Below are 21,755 nucleotides of genomic sequence, written 5' to 3' on the forward strand. Positions count from 1 at the left end.
CTGCCATCTTCTGTTTCAGTCAGTTATTACACTCTTAAATCCTGCTACTTATTCCTGTGTCTTTCAGGATCTTACAAGGCTTTAAACGACGAGTCGACTATTAAATTTGTCGTCGACGTAATCGTGACTAGTCGACTGATCGTGGCAGCCCTGATACATTTATATCCACTCATCATGGGCATGAATGCCAATTTTGGCTTTTACTCATTTCTTTGAACTGTCTATTTTTCATGGTGATTGTAAAGCATCATTAATGGAACGCCAGCGTCACTGTCCACAGTGAAGGCAGTTTTACATTGTCATGACATGGGAGGGTGCCCACCAATAAAGAAGCACCTGCTCCAGAATCAGCAGCTGCCCACATGGACGAGCCAAAGACCGAGCTGTTTGCCCACAGTGAAAAGAAATGGGTTTGGAGGAGAAAAAGTGAAGGTTTCAAAGCTAACAACACTGTACCAAACATGGTGGTGTAGCATCATCCAGTACAGCCACAGTGGTACTGGTACATTCACAAACTGGATGGAATAATGAAGGAGGAGGACTACGTCCAATTTCTTCATCTTCACATCAAATCAACAGCTAGATGCTGACTGTGTGTTTCAGCAGGACAATGATCCCAAACCTGGATAAAAACTGGTTTTGGAATGGATTAAGCTTCTGGAGTGGGCCTACTGAAGATTTGTAGATTATACTGAAAAGTCCATGCTGGGGAAACCCGCCTATTTAAATAAATTCTGTTACAGCCACTGGCGAGAAGAGTGGTCAAACTTCCAGCCAGAATTATGCCAGGAACTTGTTGATGCCTACCAAGAATCTGGTCAAGGTGCAACCTGTACGAGACCTTTATCCAAATATTAGTGGGGTATTTTTGGTCCTTTGTGGATTAAACAAAATCCAAAAGAAATTCTTAGTTTGTGCACTCAGTTCATGTTTTTTAAATCATTAATAATGCATGCTGTATAATTCTTCCACTCTGGAAAATGAACAGTTCAAAGAAATCATTAAAAACCCTAATTGGCCATCGACCATTCAAGCCGATGATGAGTGCATATAAACTTCTGACCACAACTGTGTATACTTGTCTAAAGATTAATGATCATATTAAACATAGCCAGAGTTCCAAATAATGAGATCAGGAAATGGGCGAGTAGTCCATATGATCCACAAGCTCAGGCTCTAAACTGCTGGCTTCAGACAATGCACGTTTGGCTCTGCACACTGTATCATTTAGAGCTAATATCCGTAATAAGGTCATCACAGGCACACAGCTCTGGCTGTGAGGACAGAAACCCCTCCCAGCCTCCTGTTCAGACCTTTTCTTTACAAGGGGAGGTCAGACAGAAGAAAGCTGGTTTAAAAGGAAGGTGATGGGAACTAAAATAGCTGGTTTCAGACGGTGGGTGAATTGTTGTTCCAGTATAAGAATAATTAGAGTGTCTCTTAAATTGTAAATTATACTAAGCTACTGTAGTGGAGTACCAGGTACTGGTTGGTTGATGCAGGACCAGCTTGAAAACACTTTTCCAGAATATTCGAATCGGCGCGATCATCATCATCAGTTAATAACACAGATTTCATGATTTCCCTCATTTTCATTCAGCGGGTGCCTAAACAGTTATCACTGGTTACAGGCTCTTCTGGCTTATGAGTGCTGTTTTTTAGACAGCTACTGGTAGATCACTGAGAATATGGCCAGTACAGAATGTGTCCATCTGTGCCAGTGTGTCTCCATAATGCTGTTCCATATGGCCAAGCGTGGTCTACACACAGCCTCGGGGAGATGGTGGTAGATGGTTTACACACACACACACACACACACACACACACACACACACACACACACACACACACAGATATTCTTTTTCATGCACAAACATAAATGCATATATGTAGGGTTACAAACAGTCATGCACGCAAATATGAATGCAGAGGCGTACACACACCATCTGTAGGACCTTGGAAACAGAAGTTTTCATTATATTTTGGCGTTGTGACAGACACTGAAGTTCAAAAAGTCACTGAACAGTTGCGCTGCTTTACTTGCGACAGTTTCAATTTTTCTGCTTTCTCTGTCGTTAGATAACTCTGTATGTCAGCTATAATATGTTTCTGTGTGCATTGTTGTCTGGCTGTCTAACAGTTGGAACTGTGTGTCTGTGGACCCCCTTTGTCTTTGTGTCTGAGTTCTTTCTTCGCAGTATTTCTGCCTCCCATTCATCTTTTCCTTCCTGTCTGTTTTGTCTGGATTTCTCATGCTCTGCTGAGAGGCAAGGTGACTGGAGATCAATAGAGGAAGAGAACTCACATGCGCACGAAACTACACAAATACACACCTACACACCGCTGAAACTGCTGAGCAGTGGAATTTCATTCATCCATATTCTCCGTACAGACACAACCCCATCCTAATTATCGATTAGCACATCAACGGATCGATTGTAGCAGAGAGGTCATACTCAGTTTGTCCGTCTGTGTGTGCGTATAAATATTTCTGTCCCTGTCCTTTGGCATTTATGTGTAAGGTTAGCATTTACATCCTTTGGGAACGAATGTTTTCTCACCCGTGTTCTGTTGTTAATGTTTGACTCATTTTTTTAAAGCATGCAAGAGAATAAAAAACGCACGGTAGGGGACAAAAGCGAACCCTTAGGAATAAAACAGTCAGATTAAACAGAGTATCGAGACTGAGAGAGCGAGCGCGGGTGTATCAGATTCATGTGTTAATCGATAAGCTCTTTGTTGCTGTGTGGGGATATCCAATAGAGCAGAGTGCTGGAACATGATGATTTACATCAGCCGATTTGTAAGGAGCCACTATAACTCAGAACATCACAGCGGATCTTAAAAACTGTTAAAACATTTAATATTCTCAAAATAAGACCTTAAAAGTATCGACTGGTTGTCAGATGTCTCGCATGTTTTTTCCTGACCTTTTATGTGATCAAATAAATACAGTAACATCATAAATAACTGTCAGATGTGTAAAATGCTTTGTGTATGGGGCTAATGTTACAGTGGAGGGTTTTATTAGTGTGAGTTGGATGTTGCAGCAGTGCAGGTGGTGTTCCTACAGTACACTGGTTTGTTGCTCCGGCGTGAGACAGTTATCAGGAAATAAATCAGCATCGCACACTTTTACTTACGTTCTTGAGCCTCAACCAAAACACAAACACAGAAAACCTACATGTCACGTGACATAGATCAGCCATAACTTACTCCTCCAGGTACACATTTGGGCAGAAATGTAGCTCTGTGGTTAAAACACTCAAGAAACAGTGTGGTGAGCTTCAAACACAACAATAAAATCCATGCTCGGCTATTCCCTTCTGGTTTACATCAAAGTGAAGTCAGGTTTTTGGAGAGGTGGAGGTCTGGAAAATAAACATATTTGATTGGTGAAGTGTCCACATACCCCAGGTGGAGCAGTTCAAGTGTCTCGGGGTCTCATTCGCGAGCTGTGGATACAAGCGGCAGAAATGAGTTTCCTACGACGAGTGGACACCTGAGTTCTTGAATGCGATGACTCGACTACGAGACGATGTAGGGTTTTCAAATTGGTACCATAGGTGCATCTAGCAGGAGACTGAGTGTTGGCACTGTCAGTGCCATAGAAAAGAGTCACAAATGAAACATTATATGTAAAAATACCATTATAAGCAGGTCAGTAAGTCATAATTGGCATTTCTAGTTTTTCCCCAAACTTTGGTTACTGTAAAGATAATCTTCAGTTTAATTCTGAATGAGATTAAAAGACCTGCACACACTTAAATCTACGGTAAACTGAGAGAACCGTGTCAGAGGGGACAGCGGCTCAGCCGAAGAAAGAAGCCGTGGAAAAACAGTGTAAAATGAAAGGAGGCAGGGAGGAGAAAAGTGGGAAGCAAAGGAGGGAAGGCAAAGTGATGCCAGAGGGGGGAACGGGACTAAGCAGGAATATCTGCTGATGAAAGAAGAAAGGCCAACTTGTAGCCTGGAACAGAAGAGCTGACCTGCCTCAGGGTTCATTCAAATTCTCTTTGTAATCTGCAAAATTTATGCACGATTATTTTTATGGTCAGTACATAGAAACTCGCTCCACTTTAAAAGTATTATTTCTCCTGAGTGTTGTTCCTCAAGCTTAGCTTTAATCTGCTGCTCGAGTGACCGTAGCTGCCCACAGCAGCAAACCAGATGTTTGTGGTTGGTGCATCACAATTATGTCACATGTTTTTAAACTTTGGCACTACACATAAATAACTTAAAGAGCAGGGAGTGAAATAACAGATAAAACAGGCTTGTGAAGTTGTCTGGTAGTTTTAAAATGTGATGAAGTGTTTGTGTTTTCCTCTGCTTCTCCCTGGTGGGAAATGTCTTTACTTATCTCTTTTTTGTTGAAGTAGTAGACTCGTAAATGACACAAAAGCAGACTGTGAGGGTCAGACGTGTGTGTGTGTGTGTGTGTGTGTGTGTGTGTGTGTGTGTGTGTGTGTGTGTGTGTGTGTGGCTTGGAAGGTGCAGTTTCTTTTGAGCGTGACTAGGTGGTGCTGTCAGTCTATCCTCTGTCAGTGTGTGTGTGCTTGTTTGTGTGTGTGTGAGTCACTGAGAGATCACACTTGGTGTCTTTCTTATGTGGTGTCAGAATAAAAGCTCTGTGAATTTTGGGCCTGGCACACTTATTTATTATCCTCAATTCACCGTTTTATTCGGTTCATCTGAGTTTATTATTCACATTTTTAAGAAAAGCATCATGAAAAGTCGGCAGTAAATTAGCATATTTGCAGAAAGAAAAATGGAAAATTGTTATTTGTCGATCTTGTTTTTCCTTAATCATCTCCAAAACCAACCTATAAAACAATCAGTAAAACAACATCCATAAACTATTCATGAAATACTCCCACGGTTGTGTCATGTATGACTCTATTGATGCAGTTGTGATGGAGTGGTCATTGCTACGGATATTGCTGACTGGATAAGATGCCAAAGTACGCACACGGACACACAAATACACACTTCATCATCATGGATTTTTTATGGTAAGTGGTTGTGAGTGGAAATCAAAGGTCAGTGGTGTGCAGATAGCTTAAGCGTGTTTAAAGATTGTTTTGTTTGGGTGTGAAAGTGAGAGTCCACAAACTGTTTGCGAGCCGTGGATGTACTCGTGCACTTTTTCTGATTGTAGCGTTTTATCGATCCACACCAAACCAATCAATCGGGCTTTAATCGAGCCGATTAAAAAGCATATCATGCGGAAAAAGATGGTAATGGAGGTGTGTGTGCATGTGCACCGACGCCAATTCTGGACTGCTATTAATTTACCCATATCAATTTCATTTACTTCACAACAGAGGCGTAGGAGCCAGCTCTGCACTCACTCACATTAGGAAGAGCTGAGCACTGTAAACATGGTGCATCATGTAAAACACTGAAGTGAAGTTACTTTATTAGTAAATGAGGAAAAAAAAGAGAATATCAGTGATAAGGCTTCACATGTTTAGATTTTATTGAGTCAGTGATTACTGTTGTTTGCTAAACTGGTAATAATAACAGAGGGTCGTTCACTTGTAAACTGTGAAAGTATTAATTAAAAATAAAAGGACTAAAATTACTCGTCTTTTATTATGAAAAGACTTGGTGCCAAAAATTGGATGTACAGTTTGTAGATCAGAATGACTCATGGAAACATGCAAAGGCATACGAGTAAATGTAGTTGTGTAAGTCTTGTCACCTGCCTCTAAAAAAGAAGAAAGTATAAGAAAGTATTTTTGAATTTAGACTCACAGACAATTAAAAGACATTTCTACATGATGCTGTCAGCAACACGATCAAAGTAAAATGTGTGTTTGACAGAAGAAGGAAATAAACAAAATTTTACCGCGATTGTCTTCTTTGAGTTTTGACGTTGAAGGTTAAATGTTATATATAATTACACGATTGAGATGAAGAGTCGCAGAGAGAAAAATTACAGTTCATGGTAATAAAATATTACATGAATCATCAGGTTTTGAGTCAAATTTTGACCCAAGTTGTTCAATATTTTTCATATGTGTGACAGGGAATCAGTTTTAAAATTTCCTCTAAATAAAATGTCTGTGCTCGGCCTGTGGCAGGTGACGGGTGAGCAGGGCAGCATGTAACTTTTCATTTTGCTTACACGTCATTGCACTTGACACAGTGACTCTCTGACAGCCTCCAGTTCCAGGTTTGCTTTTTGCTCTCTGACATCCTGAAGGTTTTTACAGTACCACACATCTGTCAGTCTGCCTCGTTATTGTCATTATAAGTCCCTCTCGTCTCCGTCTCTCACGTTCTCTGTGCCCATTTGTCTTTTTCGGTGCTTTCGCTCGGTGCGGTCTCACCTTTCCGTCTCTCTCATCCCGCTCTTCCTCCCGTGCACAGGCTGTGGTGTCATTTTGTTTGGCAGGTCTTTGAGTTCCCTGTTGAACAGAACAGAAGCAGAGTCCTCCCATATCTGCTCCGCTTGTCTTTCTTTTCTTCCCCCCCTCAGCTTTTTAAGAGACTTGGCAAGACTCTGTTGAATTTGTCTACACATTTTTCTTCCAGTCATCCTTTCAGATGTTCTTTTTTTAACAATCTCTGCCGCCGCTCTGTGCGTGTTTTCATCTGGAAGCTATTAGCCTTGTTCTTAAGCAGTTTTCTGGTGAGGAATGTGAGCTCTTTTTGTTACGTTGTGCCAACACAGACATGGCTGGAAGTATTATCTTTTTAACTGTCTGTCAGTTTGTCCCGTCCTCTTGAACATCTTGGAGGGATTTCTCTTACTCGACACTAATATTGATTCTTACATCCAGAAAGTTAAATGTTCTTCTGATGGTACATTTGTTTGATATATGTCAAGCAGGTACATTGTATCCATATTGTAGAAGTTCAGAATGAAAAAAAAAAAAAAAACTGGAAAAAGGTCCAAAATAAAAGTAACATCCCTTTCATCACATTTAGTGTTTTTTTTTTTCATCTTCCAGTTGATTGGTACTCTAAACCACTGGTCCCCAACCCCCGGGCCACGGCCTGGTACCGGTCCGTGAGTCGTTTGGTACCGGGCCGCGAGAGTTGAGGCTCGGGTGTGAAATTTCTGGTTTTTCAGGGTTTTTATTGTTAACCCGGTTTCCCTGGGTCTTTCCCATGTTGTAGTTGTGTGTCTTATTTTGAAAGAAATGTTTATGTGTTACCATAGCGACCTGAGAGCATTAAGGGGCAGAGAGGAGGACGTTACTCTCAATGTTGTTGGTGCATTTCAGGAGGACGCTGCTAATAAAGTTACACAATTACACAGTGAATTCACGTTTATTATAATGTTTACAAAATCCCACAGTTTTTGTCTCGGTCGTATCATTTTATTTTGTTGTATTTATCCGCGACACCTTAAAGGCCGGTCTGTGAAAATATTGTCTGACATTAAACCGGTCTGTGGAGCACAAAAGGTTGGGGACCTCTGTATGGGCAGAAATCTGTGCCATCAGAAACTGAATTTGAATAAGTTAAATTTGAATTGCTCAGATTGAATCTGAATTGTAACTTGAATAAAAGCTTTTGAAAACTGAATTTGAATTAGTCTAATTTGAAATTGAATTTATGGTTTGAAAATGAATTGATTTGCTTTGAAACTGCATTTTATCCTTTAAAAATTCAACTCTCGAATAATTTCAGTTTCACTTCTCACCATTCAGTTTCAGTTCTACAATTCAATTTCAGTTCCAAAATTCAGTTTTTTGGAACTTACATCCGGTTCCGGTTCAAGAGTAAACGAGCGCAGATTACGTTTTACTAGCGGACCTACAGTGTTCCTGACGGGAATCTACAGCGTCTTGAGCTGAATTAAGACTTCAGAAGTCATTCGTCATGTCGAATGACCAGCGGATAAACTCTCAGGTTGGTAATAAATGTATTACATGTATAAGAACAAGCGTCATGTTAACAATTGATAGCTGTACAGTAGTGCTGGGCGATATGACGATATATATCGTGTGGACGATAGAAAAGTGTCTATCGTGCCATTTGTCTTCTATCGTTTCTATCGTTTCTAGCCCGAATTTTACAAATTATTACATAAAATATATCATTAACCCTTTACAACCGGTCGGAGCAGGCACACTCCGTTTTGCCTAACTATTTTTAAATCCCTGTAGAACTGTAACCACGTAAGGTAGCGCAATAATGGGTTTTTTTGCATATGAAACCGTAAGAGTTGTACTTACATCTTATTCCATTAGCTTGTCCTCGGTCACGGTTTCCTTCCACATATAGCTTTGCAAAAATTGCATAAAAAGCACTTCCAGCAACAAAAACATAATATTCCAGACTTGCAGCAACAAAAACATAATATTCCAGAAACAGGCTTTGCCGATCCAATCAGCTGTTCATAACACTTCCTAGTTTGTATACAAGTCAGCGCGAACTCTCGCATGTCCGCCATTACCTGCCCAAAACCGGAAGTGACGTCATTTTCGCGGAAAATGTAGTTTTTTAGCTTCAAAGCCTATGTTTGACTTTATGTTCTTCTGTATCGTTTCTGGGACGCTTAGAAGTCAAATTACACTGTTGTAAATAGTTTATTTTGATGCACATGCTGTGTTTTTGCAAATTTGCATTTATTTATTTTTATTTTTCCTGTAGTATATAAAAAATTGTGTGTCTCAAAAATAAAACTAAGAAGACACTCAAAATAAATAAATGTAAAGATAAGCTCTGGCGGACTTGGTTCTATGGTAGGTCTTAAAGGGTTAAATAGCCTGTGCAAATATATTAGTGTTGTCTTCTCACTATACATACTCTTAACAAGAGAAAATAAAGTATTAAAAAATGATATTTTTCGCAAAGAAACTCTGTCTTGTGGTTTTGCAACATGGTGCTGCTTTACGTGCACCCGGATTTGCGACATGCTTTACAGTAATTCAAAACAAAGACTGCACCCTCTCCACTCGCTGTTTAAAGACTGCATACTTTCCAGATGACCACAGGTCAGGTGGTATATCGTGATATATATCGTTATCGTGATATAAAATAATTCATATCGTGATAAATATTTTTTCCATATCGCCCAGCACTACTGTACAGTAACTTTTATGCTTATTGTAGCTGTTAGCTAAAAACGCTAATTTAGCCTAGTTTACCCTGAATTCAGCTTTGACAAACAAATATGATCGACTGTTTCTAGTAGAATTCCAAAGTTGTCATCTTGTACCCCAGGGGTGTCGAACTCCAGGCCTCGAGGGCCGGTGTCCTGCAGGTTTTTGATATCACCCTGGGTCAACACACCTGAATCAAATGATTAGTTCATTACCAGGCCTCTGGAGAACTGCAAGACATGTTGAGGAGATAATTTAGCCATTTAAATCTGCTGTGTTGGATCAAGGACACATCTAAAACCTGCAGGACACCGGCCCTCGAGGCCTGGAGTTTGACACCTGTGTTGTACCCTGTCAGAGCCCTGTATGCTTGCAGAGACCCCTACAGTAGGGAAACATGCAAAACAGCGTCCAAACCTTTGTATTTGAGCTTTATTTATGTCTTACACAGCATCCCAACTCTTTAGCTAACTTAATAACTCTAGCTAAAGTGAATAGTTAGTCTAATTCATTAGTGCAGCATTACTGGATCACCTGTTTGAAGTGATATAATATGATATACAACTATCACTGAAACAGCAAACTTTGTAAATAAACAACACTTCTCATTCTCTAAACGTTTGGCCACAGCTGTAGATTACACTATCAGTGCTTGTTCACTCTTGACAATAATTACATTTCTAAATTCTCTTTGTGCATTTACATCTAATATTTTATCTAAATGACTGCTTTGTCTTTGAAAAGGTGAAGAGCCTGAGGCCAGTGACAGTCCAGTTTTACTCTTAAGTCGGGGCTCGCAAAATTTCAAAATCTCTGGTAGCCCTTTGGGCAGGCACTCTTCAGTTTTTAGCCCAAAATAAATGTAAGTAGCCCGAATAAAAAAGAGAACAAATTTTTGATTGATGTTTTTTTTCCTTTACAATATTATATATTAAAGTATAATATTGTGTAGGGAACAAAACATCAATCAAAAAAATAGTTAAAACACAAATTACAACAATTCTATAAAAATTACAATCATCACCTCAAATACTTGGTTCTAATTGAACAGAAATTTCTATGAACTTGTCAGAACTGTGTAGAACATGAATCAGTCTGTGTCAGATCCTCAGGTAAACAATATCTCATATTTTAATCTAAATGACTGCTTTGTCTTTGAAAAGGTGAAGAGCCTGAGGCCGGTGACAGTCCAGTTCTACTCCAAGTACATCCTTACAGTGGCTCACAGGACAAGGCCTCATTCCTGTCCTGCCAGAAGAGAAACTTCAGAGTCTTCATGCAGTTCAACCACACCTGTCATATTCCGTATGACAGGGGTCTCGAACTCCAGTCCTCGAGGGCCGGTGTCGTGCAACACACCTGAATACAATTAGTAGGTCATTAGCAAGAGTGTAGAACTTGACTGCATGCTAAGGTGGCAGCCCCTAACCCTACCTACTCAAGTAAATTTAAGTAAATGTATGTATTTGGAAACATATACTTCTAGAATACTTTTATTGCACCATGTTCATTCACTCATGAGCTGCTGTAACATGAATCAAATGGCTGAATTGCCAACTCAGCATGCATTCAAGTTCTGTACTCTTGCTAATGACCTACTAGGTGTGTTGCAACAGGGACACATGGAAAAGTTGCAGGACAGCGGCCCTCGAGGACTGGAGTTTGAGACCCCTGCCGTATGGTGTTCATGCAGTTTTCTACCCCACAGTTACAGCATGTCTGACTGCCTGTTCAGCATATGCAAAAATATATGAGTTTATTAAGCATGTGATGACAAAGGCCTTCTATTATGGTGTTTGTCATCACATGTCACAGACATCTGGATGATCATTTGGAATAAACAAAAAACTAAAAACTTGTTACTTCATCTTTTATCTTTATTATTATTGTTCTTATTTTACATTTTTCATTGTTAGGCATTAGGTTTATTTATAGTAGTCCTTTCCAACTTCTTTCCCTCTTTCATGTTACTGTGTCAGCATCTGTTTGGGGTTGGGAGTGGAACAGAAAGTAAGGAAATCCAAAGTGCCATTAAAACCAGGAGAGGTTCTTATATTTCAGAAGAAGGGATTAATTCAAAATAAATGACCTCAATGCCATATTTTATTTAGGAACCTTAAAGAGCACTTTGCAAAATAACACATTCTTATAATTTCACCCTCAGATGAGCCAAGCTACGACTGTCAGGGAAGGTGATGTAGGTACAGAGCATGTGAGAGTGGTTAAGTTAATGTCTCTTGTCTAGATGAAGGCACAAGAGGGATCAATGGCAATGCGTAGAGGTTCAGTATCTTCAGTGGACGCTCCATTTCTGGCACAAAACACCTGTAAAAGATGGTCGATTTAGGAGGTGACCCGACAACTTCAGCCTGTCAAACATAGCAATGGAGCAGTATGTTTAAAAAAAACAACTAATTAAGCATGCACTCAGTACCCTAAGAATTATTATGATAGTTAAACACAGTGATAGTTACATATCATATCACTTCAAACAGAGGTGATCCAGTAATGCTGTACTAATGAATTAGACTAACTATTCACTTTAGCTAAAGTTATTAAGTTAGCTAAAGAGTTGGGATGCTGTGTAAGACATAAATAAAGCTCAAATACAAAGGTTTGGACGCTGTTTTGCATGTTTCCTACTGTAGGGGTCTCTGCAAGCATACAAGGCTCTGACAGGGTACGAGATGACAACTTTGGATTTCTACTAGAAACAGTCGATCATATTTGTTTGTCAAAGCTGAATCCAGGGCAAACTAGGCTAAATTAGCGTTTTTAGCTAACAGCTACAATAAGCATAAAAGTTACTGTACGGCTATCAATTGTTAACATGACGCTTGTTCTTATACACGTAATACATTTATTACCAACCTGAGAGTTTATCCGCTGGTCATTCGACATGACGAATGACTTCTGAAGTCTTAATTCAGCTCAAGACGCTGTAGATTCCCGTCAGTAACACTTTCGGCCCGCTAGTAAAACGTAGTTCTATTAATCTGCGCTCGTTTACTCTTGAACTGGAACCGGATGTAAGTTCCAAAAAACTGAATTTTGGAACTGAAACTGAATGGTGAGAGTGAAACTGAAATTATTCGAGAGCTGAATTTTTAAAGGATAAAATGCAGTTTCAAAGCAAATGAATTCATTTTCAATATATAAAATTCAATTTCAATTTAGTGATGATCATTTTCAAACCATAAATTCAATTTCAAATTAGACTAATTCAAATTCAGTTTTCAAAAGCATTTATTCAAGTTACAATTCAGACTCAATCTGAGCAATTCAAATTTAACTTATTCAAATTCAGTTTCTGATGGCACAGATTTCTGCCCATACCTCTGCTCTAAGCGATCAGCGTGAGTAACGGGTTGAACAATTATATTCTCTTCCACTAGAGGGCAGTACAACTACCTGCTCTAATTAAATGGTTTGCCAACTGCCAGTAAACAGAAGAAGACAAAGAAGAAATTACATAATAGTCACGCTGTGAGACAACGCAGTGCATAATAGCAATAGATAAATATTTGAAAAGAAAAAGTAGTCAGTCTGACCTGGTCCTGGAGAAAGCTCTGACCCAGGTGAAGGCCCTAGCGTGAGTAGTGGTCAGAATAAAGCAAAAGGGGTATACTGGGGACAAACCGAGCCAATTCTACTATGTCTGCTGTGCGGGGAAAAATATCAATATGCTTTTCGTCACATTTTTGGTTGGTGGTGTGCCGTGTGATTTTTCTAATGTGAAATATGTGCCGTGGCTCCAAAAGGTTGGGAATGACCTGGGGAAAAGGATAACAATGTCAACAGAAATATGGCAAAAAACGAAGATTTGTTATGAGAGGAAAAATTGAGTAAGAGAAAAAGAGAAATCTGTGTTAGACAGATGGAAGTGGGGAATGTGACAGAACATGAATGTGTGAAAGACGGAGAGGCCTTGATTGTGCTGAATAGCTGGTGAGATTTGCTGGGAAGATGGCAAGAAAGGTGCGATATTGTGTAACTTGATACTATTTGGCTTTTCCTGGAGAGTTTATGCTGGGAAAAAGCAAAAGTATGTACAGACATGGGAAAAAGAAAGTACACCCTCTTTAAATGATAGGAAATAAAATTACTTAAAATGATTTAATTATGATGAACTAAAAATCCGACAGGTTATAATTTGTTTAACAAAAATGAAGCCCAAATGTAGAACCATGTGCTAATAATCAAATGCGCTGGATTAATTGATCATCAGTAAGTCTGACCGCCTCTATAAAAGCAGGCGTTTTGGCAGTTTGCTGATCGGGAGCAATGATCCAGGTGATGAGAGCCAGTTGTTGCTGCTCATCAACCTAGGAATGGTTATATGTCCATTTCCAAACTGTCTGAATTTAATTGGTCTGCAGTAAGAATGCGGAACATTCAAGACAGACGCCGGTCTTCCCAGGAGTGAACGTCCCAGCAAATTCAGCCCGAGGTCGGACTGTGAAAAGCTCGGAAAACCTACAGAAAACAAAACAGCTATCTCAGCTGTGTTCAAGTTCATGACAGTCCAATCAGACTGGGAGAGAAAATCTCTTCTCTCTTAAGAGAACATGACAAGACCTGATCTGAACAAACCGCAAGACTTCTGGAGCAAGAAGTTGACCAAAGGGGAGACGTTTGGTCAGGATTTGCACAACACATCACTTTGCACCACAGGACCTGAACCCGTCTGTATTCTAGAGCTAAACATGAAGCTGTCTGACAGCTAAAGCTTGAGAATAATTGGGCAATGCAGCAGGACATGCTCCCAGGAGCAGTTGTAAATCTGCACATCTATGGCTGTAAAAGAAAAGAATGAAGTTAGTGTAATGTCCCAGTCAAAGTCCAGACCTCAACCCATTGAAATGCTGTGGTGGGTCTGTGTTATAAAGCAGAGTGTGCCAAAATGCCACCACAGTAATGTCACAGACTGATAAAGTCATACAGGAAATGAGTGCTTCCAGTTACTACTGCTAAAAATGTTTAGTTCCCTGGTGTATGTAGTTTTTCACTTACTGCTTCTGCATCTTGACTTAGTATTTGTTAAAACAATTATTCATCTGAAGTCGTGTTTACTGCATTTAAAGACGCATTAAAGGCTGAATAATTTCTTATTACGCCCCGATCTGTGTTTTTATTGATGTAGCTTCAGGTTGAGCAGCAGACGTAGAAGTGTAAAGATAACACTGCTTGAGTTGACAGCAAGTTGTTACATTAAATAATAGCATCCCAACAAATGTTAACACCGACCTCTCCACAAACAGTGAGCCCAGGGAAAACACTGAGGTGTCTTTGAATTACTGTGAGACTAAAAACAGGTGGATACTCAGGCAGGTCCTTAAGTCCTGTCACACTAAGCCTCTTCTACAGAAAGCTGACAATTTGTCACTAGCTGACAGTCAAGGCTCCAGTTGCGTAGGTGACACCTCTAATGTATTTACCAACCACTTACATGTCAGTCTGCAGTGTCACTTTAATTGCTACCCTCAAAGCTGAGAGTTTAACTGTGGATCTGGTCCTTATTTTGCTTGTTGCTAGTCTCTTCCTGTGTGCCTGTTGTATATGAACCTGTGTATATGAGAAAGTTATAATAATGAGGTTCTGGAGTGTTGTATTAATTACAACTGTGAATTGCTGCCAGCTAATGCAGCGTCCCAATCATAAAGGGTGAAAGGTGGGGTCTGCTAGCAACACACAGTGGAAAGGGCTGTACACAGAGATGTCATGATTATGGAATTATGGTAAAATTTAGTAAAACTTTACATCAAAATATATCGCCAAAGAACCCAAATATACAGAAATACACTGGTAGATTATTGGTCCACTGATCCCAGTCCATGAAAAAAGATTGCACTGTGGGAACATAGTAGCATCTGCCTGAGTAAGAAACAGCAAACAAATCCTAGTTGTTGTTGTGTCCACTGTCACATGAAGCCTCTGGCTTTGCTGGCAAAGTCTCCTTTCTTTACTCTTAGCCACTATGGACACGATGCACATAAACACACACATACACACAGGGCTATTCAGCCTGTGCGTGGAGGCCCCTAGAACAAAGTGTGGACGAGCTCTGTGCAACGTTAGGCTAAACACAGACTCGGTGCAGTGCTCAATAGACAGGGATACCACTATATAACCCAGTTAGAGTTAGCACAGTGCGCACACATGCACAGAGGACATTAATGGAGTCATTGGTTAATCAGTAGGACACGCTCTGTCACAGGAATGCTGGGCTCGTTGGATGTCCTATATAGCGTCCTCATCCACAAGGTAACACATGTTGAGTGCTTGTGCATGCAGTAAACCAAACAGAGCTTCTATTGTTTGTGGTTTATTTAAAGAAGCCAGCAGGCTGTTTATGGATAATTGGTGAAGTATGGGCACTGTTGATATCCATATGTTGGTTGTTATCTCTTAAACCTGCTTTGTTTTCTACAATAAGTAGTAAAAAACTTGTGATATTATGTCCTAAAGCTTTACTCTGCTGCAGTTATTGTTTAAATGTGAAAATACCAAAACCAGAAAAACCTAACCTGCTGCATTTTGTGTGTTTTCTTGTAAGCTGATGGCCGTTTATGAGGAACATGAAGCCCAGCAGAGGAGCACGGCTAACACAAGCCTGGCCCCGAGTCCTGACCACTACCAGTCTGAGCTCTCGGTTTTCCAGCCAATCACGGGAGGAGAGATTGAAGTCAATTCCTCAGCCCTCAAGTCCAGTGAGTAATATTTGTGTTTCCGTCTAAAGCAGAAATGTGTTCTGAGCAAACTCTGACAGGCCGGTGTGTTGGTGCTCACATCAGCCAAATGGACTAAACTAAGCAGGGAACCACCTGCGTGTGAAAGACTGCAGCTGCTAATATAAATCCTGATCTACACACTGATTCCTCTTCACAGCTATATTAATGCACTTAAGGACCAATTAATGTGGACTAAGTTGGCAATTATATTTAAGCATGAGGCAGTGACACTGACAAGTGGGTACTATTGCAATCACTGTTTGAAAAGAGTGTAGCCCATGTTTGTGTAGCTCATATTTACAGCATGAGTGAGTCTATTTATAAAAGCATGTCCAGCTGTCTTTTTGAGAACCTGTTTGAGTTTTAGACAATCACAGCAACTGCATTTTTTTTTTTTCATTTTTCAAACTCCTTTGAGTTAAGATTTTGTTTCAGGGTTAAGGTAACAACTAGGTCAGGGTTAAATTGAGGGTTTGACTATTTGTGATGGGTAAATGTAGGAGTTTGAGGTTCCCACAAACATACGGACACACAGAGTGGAGCAGGCAGGCAACAAAGAACAACTCTTAGTAAAAATATGAGAACTACTTCCAAACAGCCTCACCTGCACCTACCGCTGCCCCCACCAGCACAGCCACCGAGTTTGAAGTAGAGTGGTTTTGATATAGGCAAAGAAAAGCTACACGGAGGGATTTTTCAGATTATCCAGAATGTGTGAAATGAGGACATTCTCTGCTAACCCCAGCTTACACCAATAAAACTTAGTAAAGCTTTCTAATTGTCACTGAAGAAGCCGATGGGGTCCTGAGCTCTCCATGACCAAAATCAGTCAATATCTTCTTTCATTTAAATAAGAGACCTGAGTTGTTCAAATTCTGGGAACCAGGAAAAACTAACTGCATGACTGCTTAGCTAGCTAGCTAACTGCGTGCTGTAAAAACGGCTGGTGTGAGTAACTCAGAGAACAGCTCCAGTGCTGCTGCGCTCTTATATAGATTTAAAAAAAGTAAACCTGATCATAAGTCACATGAAATATTAGTTTTACAGTCAAATTTGAAATTCAGTAAAACTTACTTTTCAGACTTCTTACATTTTCTTGATTTGTTCTTTATAATAACCACATGCTGCCATTAAAGATCCGCAGATTTTGGGAGTAATGTTTGACAAGTCAGTTGTTTTGGGATTTGCGTTGCATAATCTTATAGCGAATATTAAAATGTAATACTTCCGTTTATTATTTGTGTATTTAAACATTTTATCTTCAATTTATTACAAAGTACTTTATAAAGTGCCTACAAACATATTTATTTAAGGTGTAATTTCTGGTGAGTGAGTGGAGTTTCATGGTGTCACAATACCAAAACCAAATGTGAGGAACCATTACGCCCCTGACAGACTGTGAGAGGTCAGTGTATTCTCTGTGTTGTATGTTCAATAGTCCATTTCAAAGGATTCTCCTGACAGGAACAAAAAGTCCTTCAGGAAGCTCATTGCCTTTTAGCTGCAGCCTGCAGGTCAGTGCATAAAAAGGTGAGTGAAAAGAAACAAGTTTCATCCTCCACCAAATTACAAAGGAACTAATACAGTCTATGGTTTGAAGAAAGAATCTGTAATTTTAAAATATAAAACATGTTTATGAGGTTCAGAGCCATTTTCTGCACACGAAGAATGAATTCCAGCAAAGACAAAGAACAGGACCTGATAGTCAGGACAGATAAAAAAAATAAAACCATGATGGTGGCAGTGTGACGGAGCTGAGAAGGAGACACAGGAAGAGCAGTGTAGAAACTGATGTCTGTCTGGTCAGTGTTACCTGGCCCAACCTGTCTGCACGACTCTCTCTTTGCATCACTTTCCTCCTTCCTGTGTCTTTCTCGCCTTGTCTCACTGTCTCTGTCTTATTTCAAGTCCTCGTTCTTGTTTAGGAGCAGTACTGTACATGTGAGTATAAAGCTGTCACAGTCTCTTTGATTCTGCTTTGAAACAATGAAACTGTGCACGTTATGGACAGTGTCTGCTAACTTTTAGCCAAAGCAAATGTTAACATTTCTAAATATTTTAGCAAAATGTCTCTAAAACAGTGTGACAGTGCTCATTCATTAGTGTGCACAGAGATATTTCTGCATTCACTGACCTCATTCTTCTCTCTGCAGCTTAAAGGACACGTCATAAACACAATGTTTTGTTTGGTAGCAGGTCATCGCACTTCTTTAGACTGAATTTCACACAATCGCTGCCACTAGATTTATTTCGAACATTGATACAAGAATTGACATTTCGGCTTGTAGGATATGACCTTCCTTACTTGTAAAGCGGGACTTCACTGTATGATCCAGACGCTGTTAAGACAGGAAGTTTAGTCTGTTTCAGTATGGTCGCCTGTCAGCAGAGATTAGCTGTAATGTGTGACTGTCACGGGAGATTAGAGGCAACAGAGCTCTGCAGACTATCACTGTCAGCGGGAGAAGGTCAGACTTAGGCCTCTATCACCGTCTGAGCTTTGGGCTCTGAGTTAAGTCACTTGTCTCTCTCTTACACGTTTCCTCGTGTTCTGGTTTTACTTTCCTGGATTTTTCTTTTCTTTTTTTGTCTCACTTAGTAATTGACACATTTCATTCAGTGAAACGAGGGACTCAGGAATATCAGTAGAGGCTGATGAGCCCACACTGCTTAAAATCAGGAATCAAAGTGCTAAAATTCCTCAACTAGGATACATAATCAGCATTAGAACGGATCAGGAAAGGTTTCCCATAAGAGTCAAAAACCACTGATTGTAGTGTTTTCTGTAAGTGGCACACTTACCTTGATTCCAAGGTTTTTCCTGCATATAAAAAATTTGACACGTACTAAAGAGGTTTTAACTTCCAAGCTAAATCACTGGGACTTTAGTGAGGAAATCTTTAAATCAAATAGTCAAAAATAACATGAAAATACCCAAACCTTTATAAACTCTAAACTCTGCGTGGACCAAAGATGCTTGAGTGTGTGCTCACCTCCCCGAGGCTCATTTTAAACCAGGAAAAAAACAGTATTGAATAACTTCTCCTAATATCTACCTAATTATACATACATGATATAATCACTGTCTGCTGTTGGTACAGTGAATATAATTTTCTTATCTCACCCTTTATACACAAACATGCTAATAATGTATGTGTAACTGTCCTGGAAGTCTTTTAAACCAGTAACATCCATCCATCATCCATTTGTCCATCTGTCCATCCATCCATCCATCCATCCATCCATCCATTCAGCCGTCATCCATCCGTCCATCCATCCATCCATCCATTCAGCCGTCATCGATCAATCCATCATCCATCCATCCGTCCATTCACCCGTAATCGATCAATCCATCCAACCATCCATCCATCCATCCATCCGTCCATCCATTCAGCCATCATCCATCCATTCAGCCATCATCCATCCATCCGTCCGTCCGTCCGTCCATCCATTCAGCCATCATCCATCCATCCATTCAGCCGTCGTCCATCCATCCATTCACCCGTCATCGATTAATCCATCCAATCATCCATTCATTCAGCCGTCATCCATCCATCCATCCATCCATCTGTCCGTCCATCCACCCTCTTACTCCTATCTAATAACTAACAACATTTAACCTCCGAAGACCCGAACTCTTTCGTGGCATGCATCTTTAATTTCTCTTTGCGTGATGAATGTAAAAACAAAGAATTATCTTTTTACCTGATTTTGCTCTACAAGGGTCTGATATCCACATATGAGGTCGTTCGTTTTAAATTTCGATAGAACAGTGGCAGTATAATGTCCTCGTAAGTGGATATCAGGCCCTTGTAGAGCAAAATTTAGTATTGTGGTCTAGACGATCCAAAATGTGATGTCCACATATGTGGGCGCCAGGTCCTAGGAGGTTAAGCACGTCGATTATATTTAGATGCGAAACATTCAGCGTAAGATCCACTCTCATAATCATGCTGTCATCATTACACACCACAGTTTGTCAGGAAGTGGTCGTTAGTGACGATGACTAGAAAATCTAGAATTCTCTTTAAATTAGAATATCTTTTGGAATATGCCACATATCTTATTTTAACCAATTTTATTGTTTTATTTTTCAGTATTTACAGTATAGTCATATTTTGTTTTATATATATTTATATATTTTCTTTCTGTTTCTCTGCCCTCATTTTCACCACTTCTGTCCTCCATCCATTATGCCTCTTTCATTGCTTTCTTTGAGGAGAGGAATTCATTGAAGCTTTGATGTAATCCATATCCCCCAGCCCGTCTTAAGAGCACCAAGGGTCCATTTTGTGACGATCAATAAATGACCCTACAAATACCATTTGGCATGTTTTCTGAGTAGGGCGACCATATAGAGTTCCCTCCACCCTCACCACCACCTTACTATACTATTCCCTATTGAACTGTAGACACTATCATGACAGTGTTCTTAATGTATGTATGGATTGATGGTCCCCATGAGTGGGAGGGGTAGAATTAAGGTCTGGGAGTATACCACACATGTCATAGTAATGCCACTGCTAATAAATCTCAGTAATTGGCTTTAGTTTTGCAGTTTTTTCTTCCAATTTCACGTTTTCTCCGTTCTGCACAAAGCAACAGCACTCTGTGTTTCATTTATCAGTTTCTGTTAAGTGATTATTTTATGTGAAGGGGTGATGAGATGCAAAGACGAAAACACTATCATATATCAGCTTCTTGCACAAACAAATGTCCAGATCAAGCATTTATGCATGAACATCAGTGTATACATTAACGTGTCACACATTAGAGCTCTGTGATGTTCTGGTTGCAGATACATCACACATTCAGAAGTGTCGCCACGTCCTTCCTCACCGGGGGAGCGTGGCGGTCCAATCCCTTCAAACTTTGCTTTATGTTAACAAGAATTAATTTGTAATTAGATTTACAAATGTGCTTGTCCTGGAGAGGGTGAGAAAATTGTGTTTTATACATTTCCCACTCCATCATAGCACATGACCTCTGGTCTTCTTTGCTCCCATTGGTTGTTGCATCAGAGTTGAGGTTCATTAAACCCAATGCCAGCTCTTATATTTACTTGGATGGTATTCACGAATTTGCTAAATATGGCTCGTGTTCCACAAAGTACATCCCCCTTAAATATTCACTCACCTGTTCGATGACTTGTTAGTGCAATTACCTTATAAGCCTCGGTGCAAACCAAGCTTTAGAATGGGAGAAGAAAAGGGATTTAAGTGACTTTAACCTAGCATAGCTGTTAGGTTTGTCTCAGTGTTTCATGCACTGCTGATCTGCTGGGGTCTTTCTGCACAGCCATCTTTAGTGTCTTCACGGTTTGAGCTGATAGGAAGAGAACAGTAGCTCAGTTAACCACTTTTAGAACCAAGGTATGCAGAAGAGCATCTCTAAACGCACAACATCTTAAACCTTGAAGCAGATGGGCTACTGCACCAGAAGACCACACCGGGCGCCACACCGGCCAGCTAAGAGTGGGGAACTGAGGCTGCTATTCGCACGGCCTCACCAAAACTAGATACTAGAAGATTGCAGAAGCTATTCTGGGTCTAATGAGACTCCATTTCTTAATATTTTGATGGTAGGGTCAGAATTTGGTGTAAATGACATCAAGCTGTTCAGGGTGGTGGTGTAACGGTGTGGGTCTGTGGCACACTTTAGGACCCATAATGCTAATTAAGCGTCATTTAAATTCCACATGTGTCCATCCCTTTATGATCACAGTGGACCTTACTGTCATGGCTGCTTCCAGAAGGATAACACACCATGCCACAAAGCTCAAATCATCTCTAGCTGTGCTCTATCACGAGTTCACTGTGCTCTAATGGTCTCCAGTCACCAGATCTCAATCCAATAGAGCACCTTAGGGATGCGGCGTAACGGCTGTTTCCCGCCACAGCTGCGTGATGCTGTCATATCAATATGGACCAAAATCTCTGAGGGTTTTCCAGCACCTTGTTGA

The 21,755-nt window shown here is 40.2% G+C and overlaps 1 protein-coding gene across 4 annotated transcripts in view; it reads left to right on the plus strand.

Moving 5' to 3' along the window:
* Positions 1-21,755, plus strand: part of pard3bb (par-3 family cell polarity regulator beta b) — a 222,297-nt gene that overhangs the window by 35,654 nt on the left and 164,888 nt on the right. For all 4 annotated transcript variants that reach the window (XM_063497300.1, XM_063497302.1, XM_063497301.1 and 1 more), the window contains exon 3: positions 15,619-15,772. In XM_063497300.1, the coding sequence (XP_063353370.1) occupies positions 15,619-15,772 (154 nt within the window). The remainder of the gene's footprint in view (positions 1-15,618; positions 15,773-21,755) is intronic.

The sequence above is a fragment of the Pelmatolapia mariae genome, linkage group LG16_19 (genome assembly GCF_036321145.2).
Source record: "Pelmatolapia mariae isolate MD_Pm_ZW linkage group LG16_19, Pm_UMD_F_2, whole genome shotgun sequence".
Classification (NCBI taxonomy): Eukaryota; Metazoa; Chordata; class Actinopteri; order Cichliformes; family Cichlidae; genus Pelmatolapia; species Pelmatolapia mariae.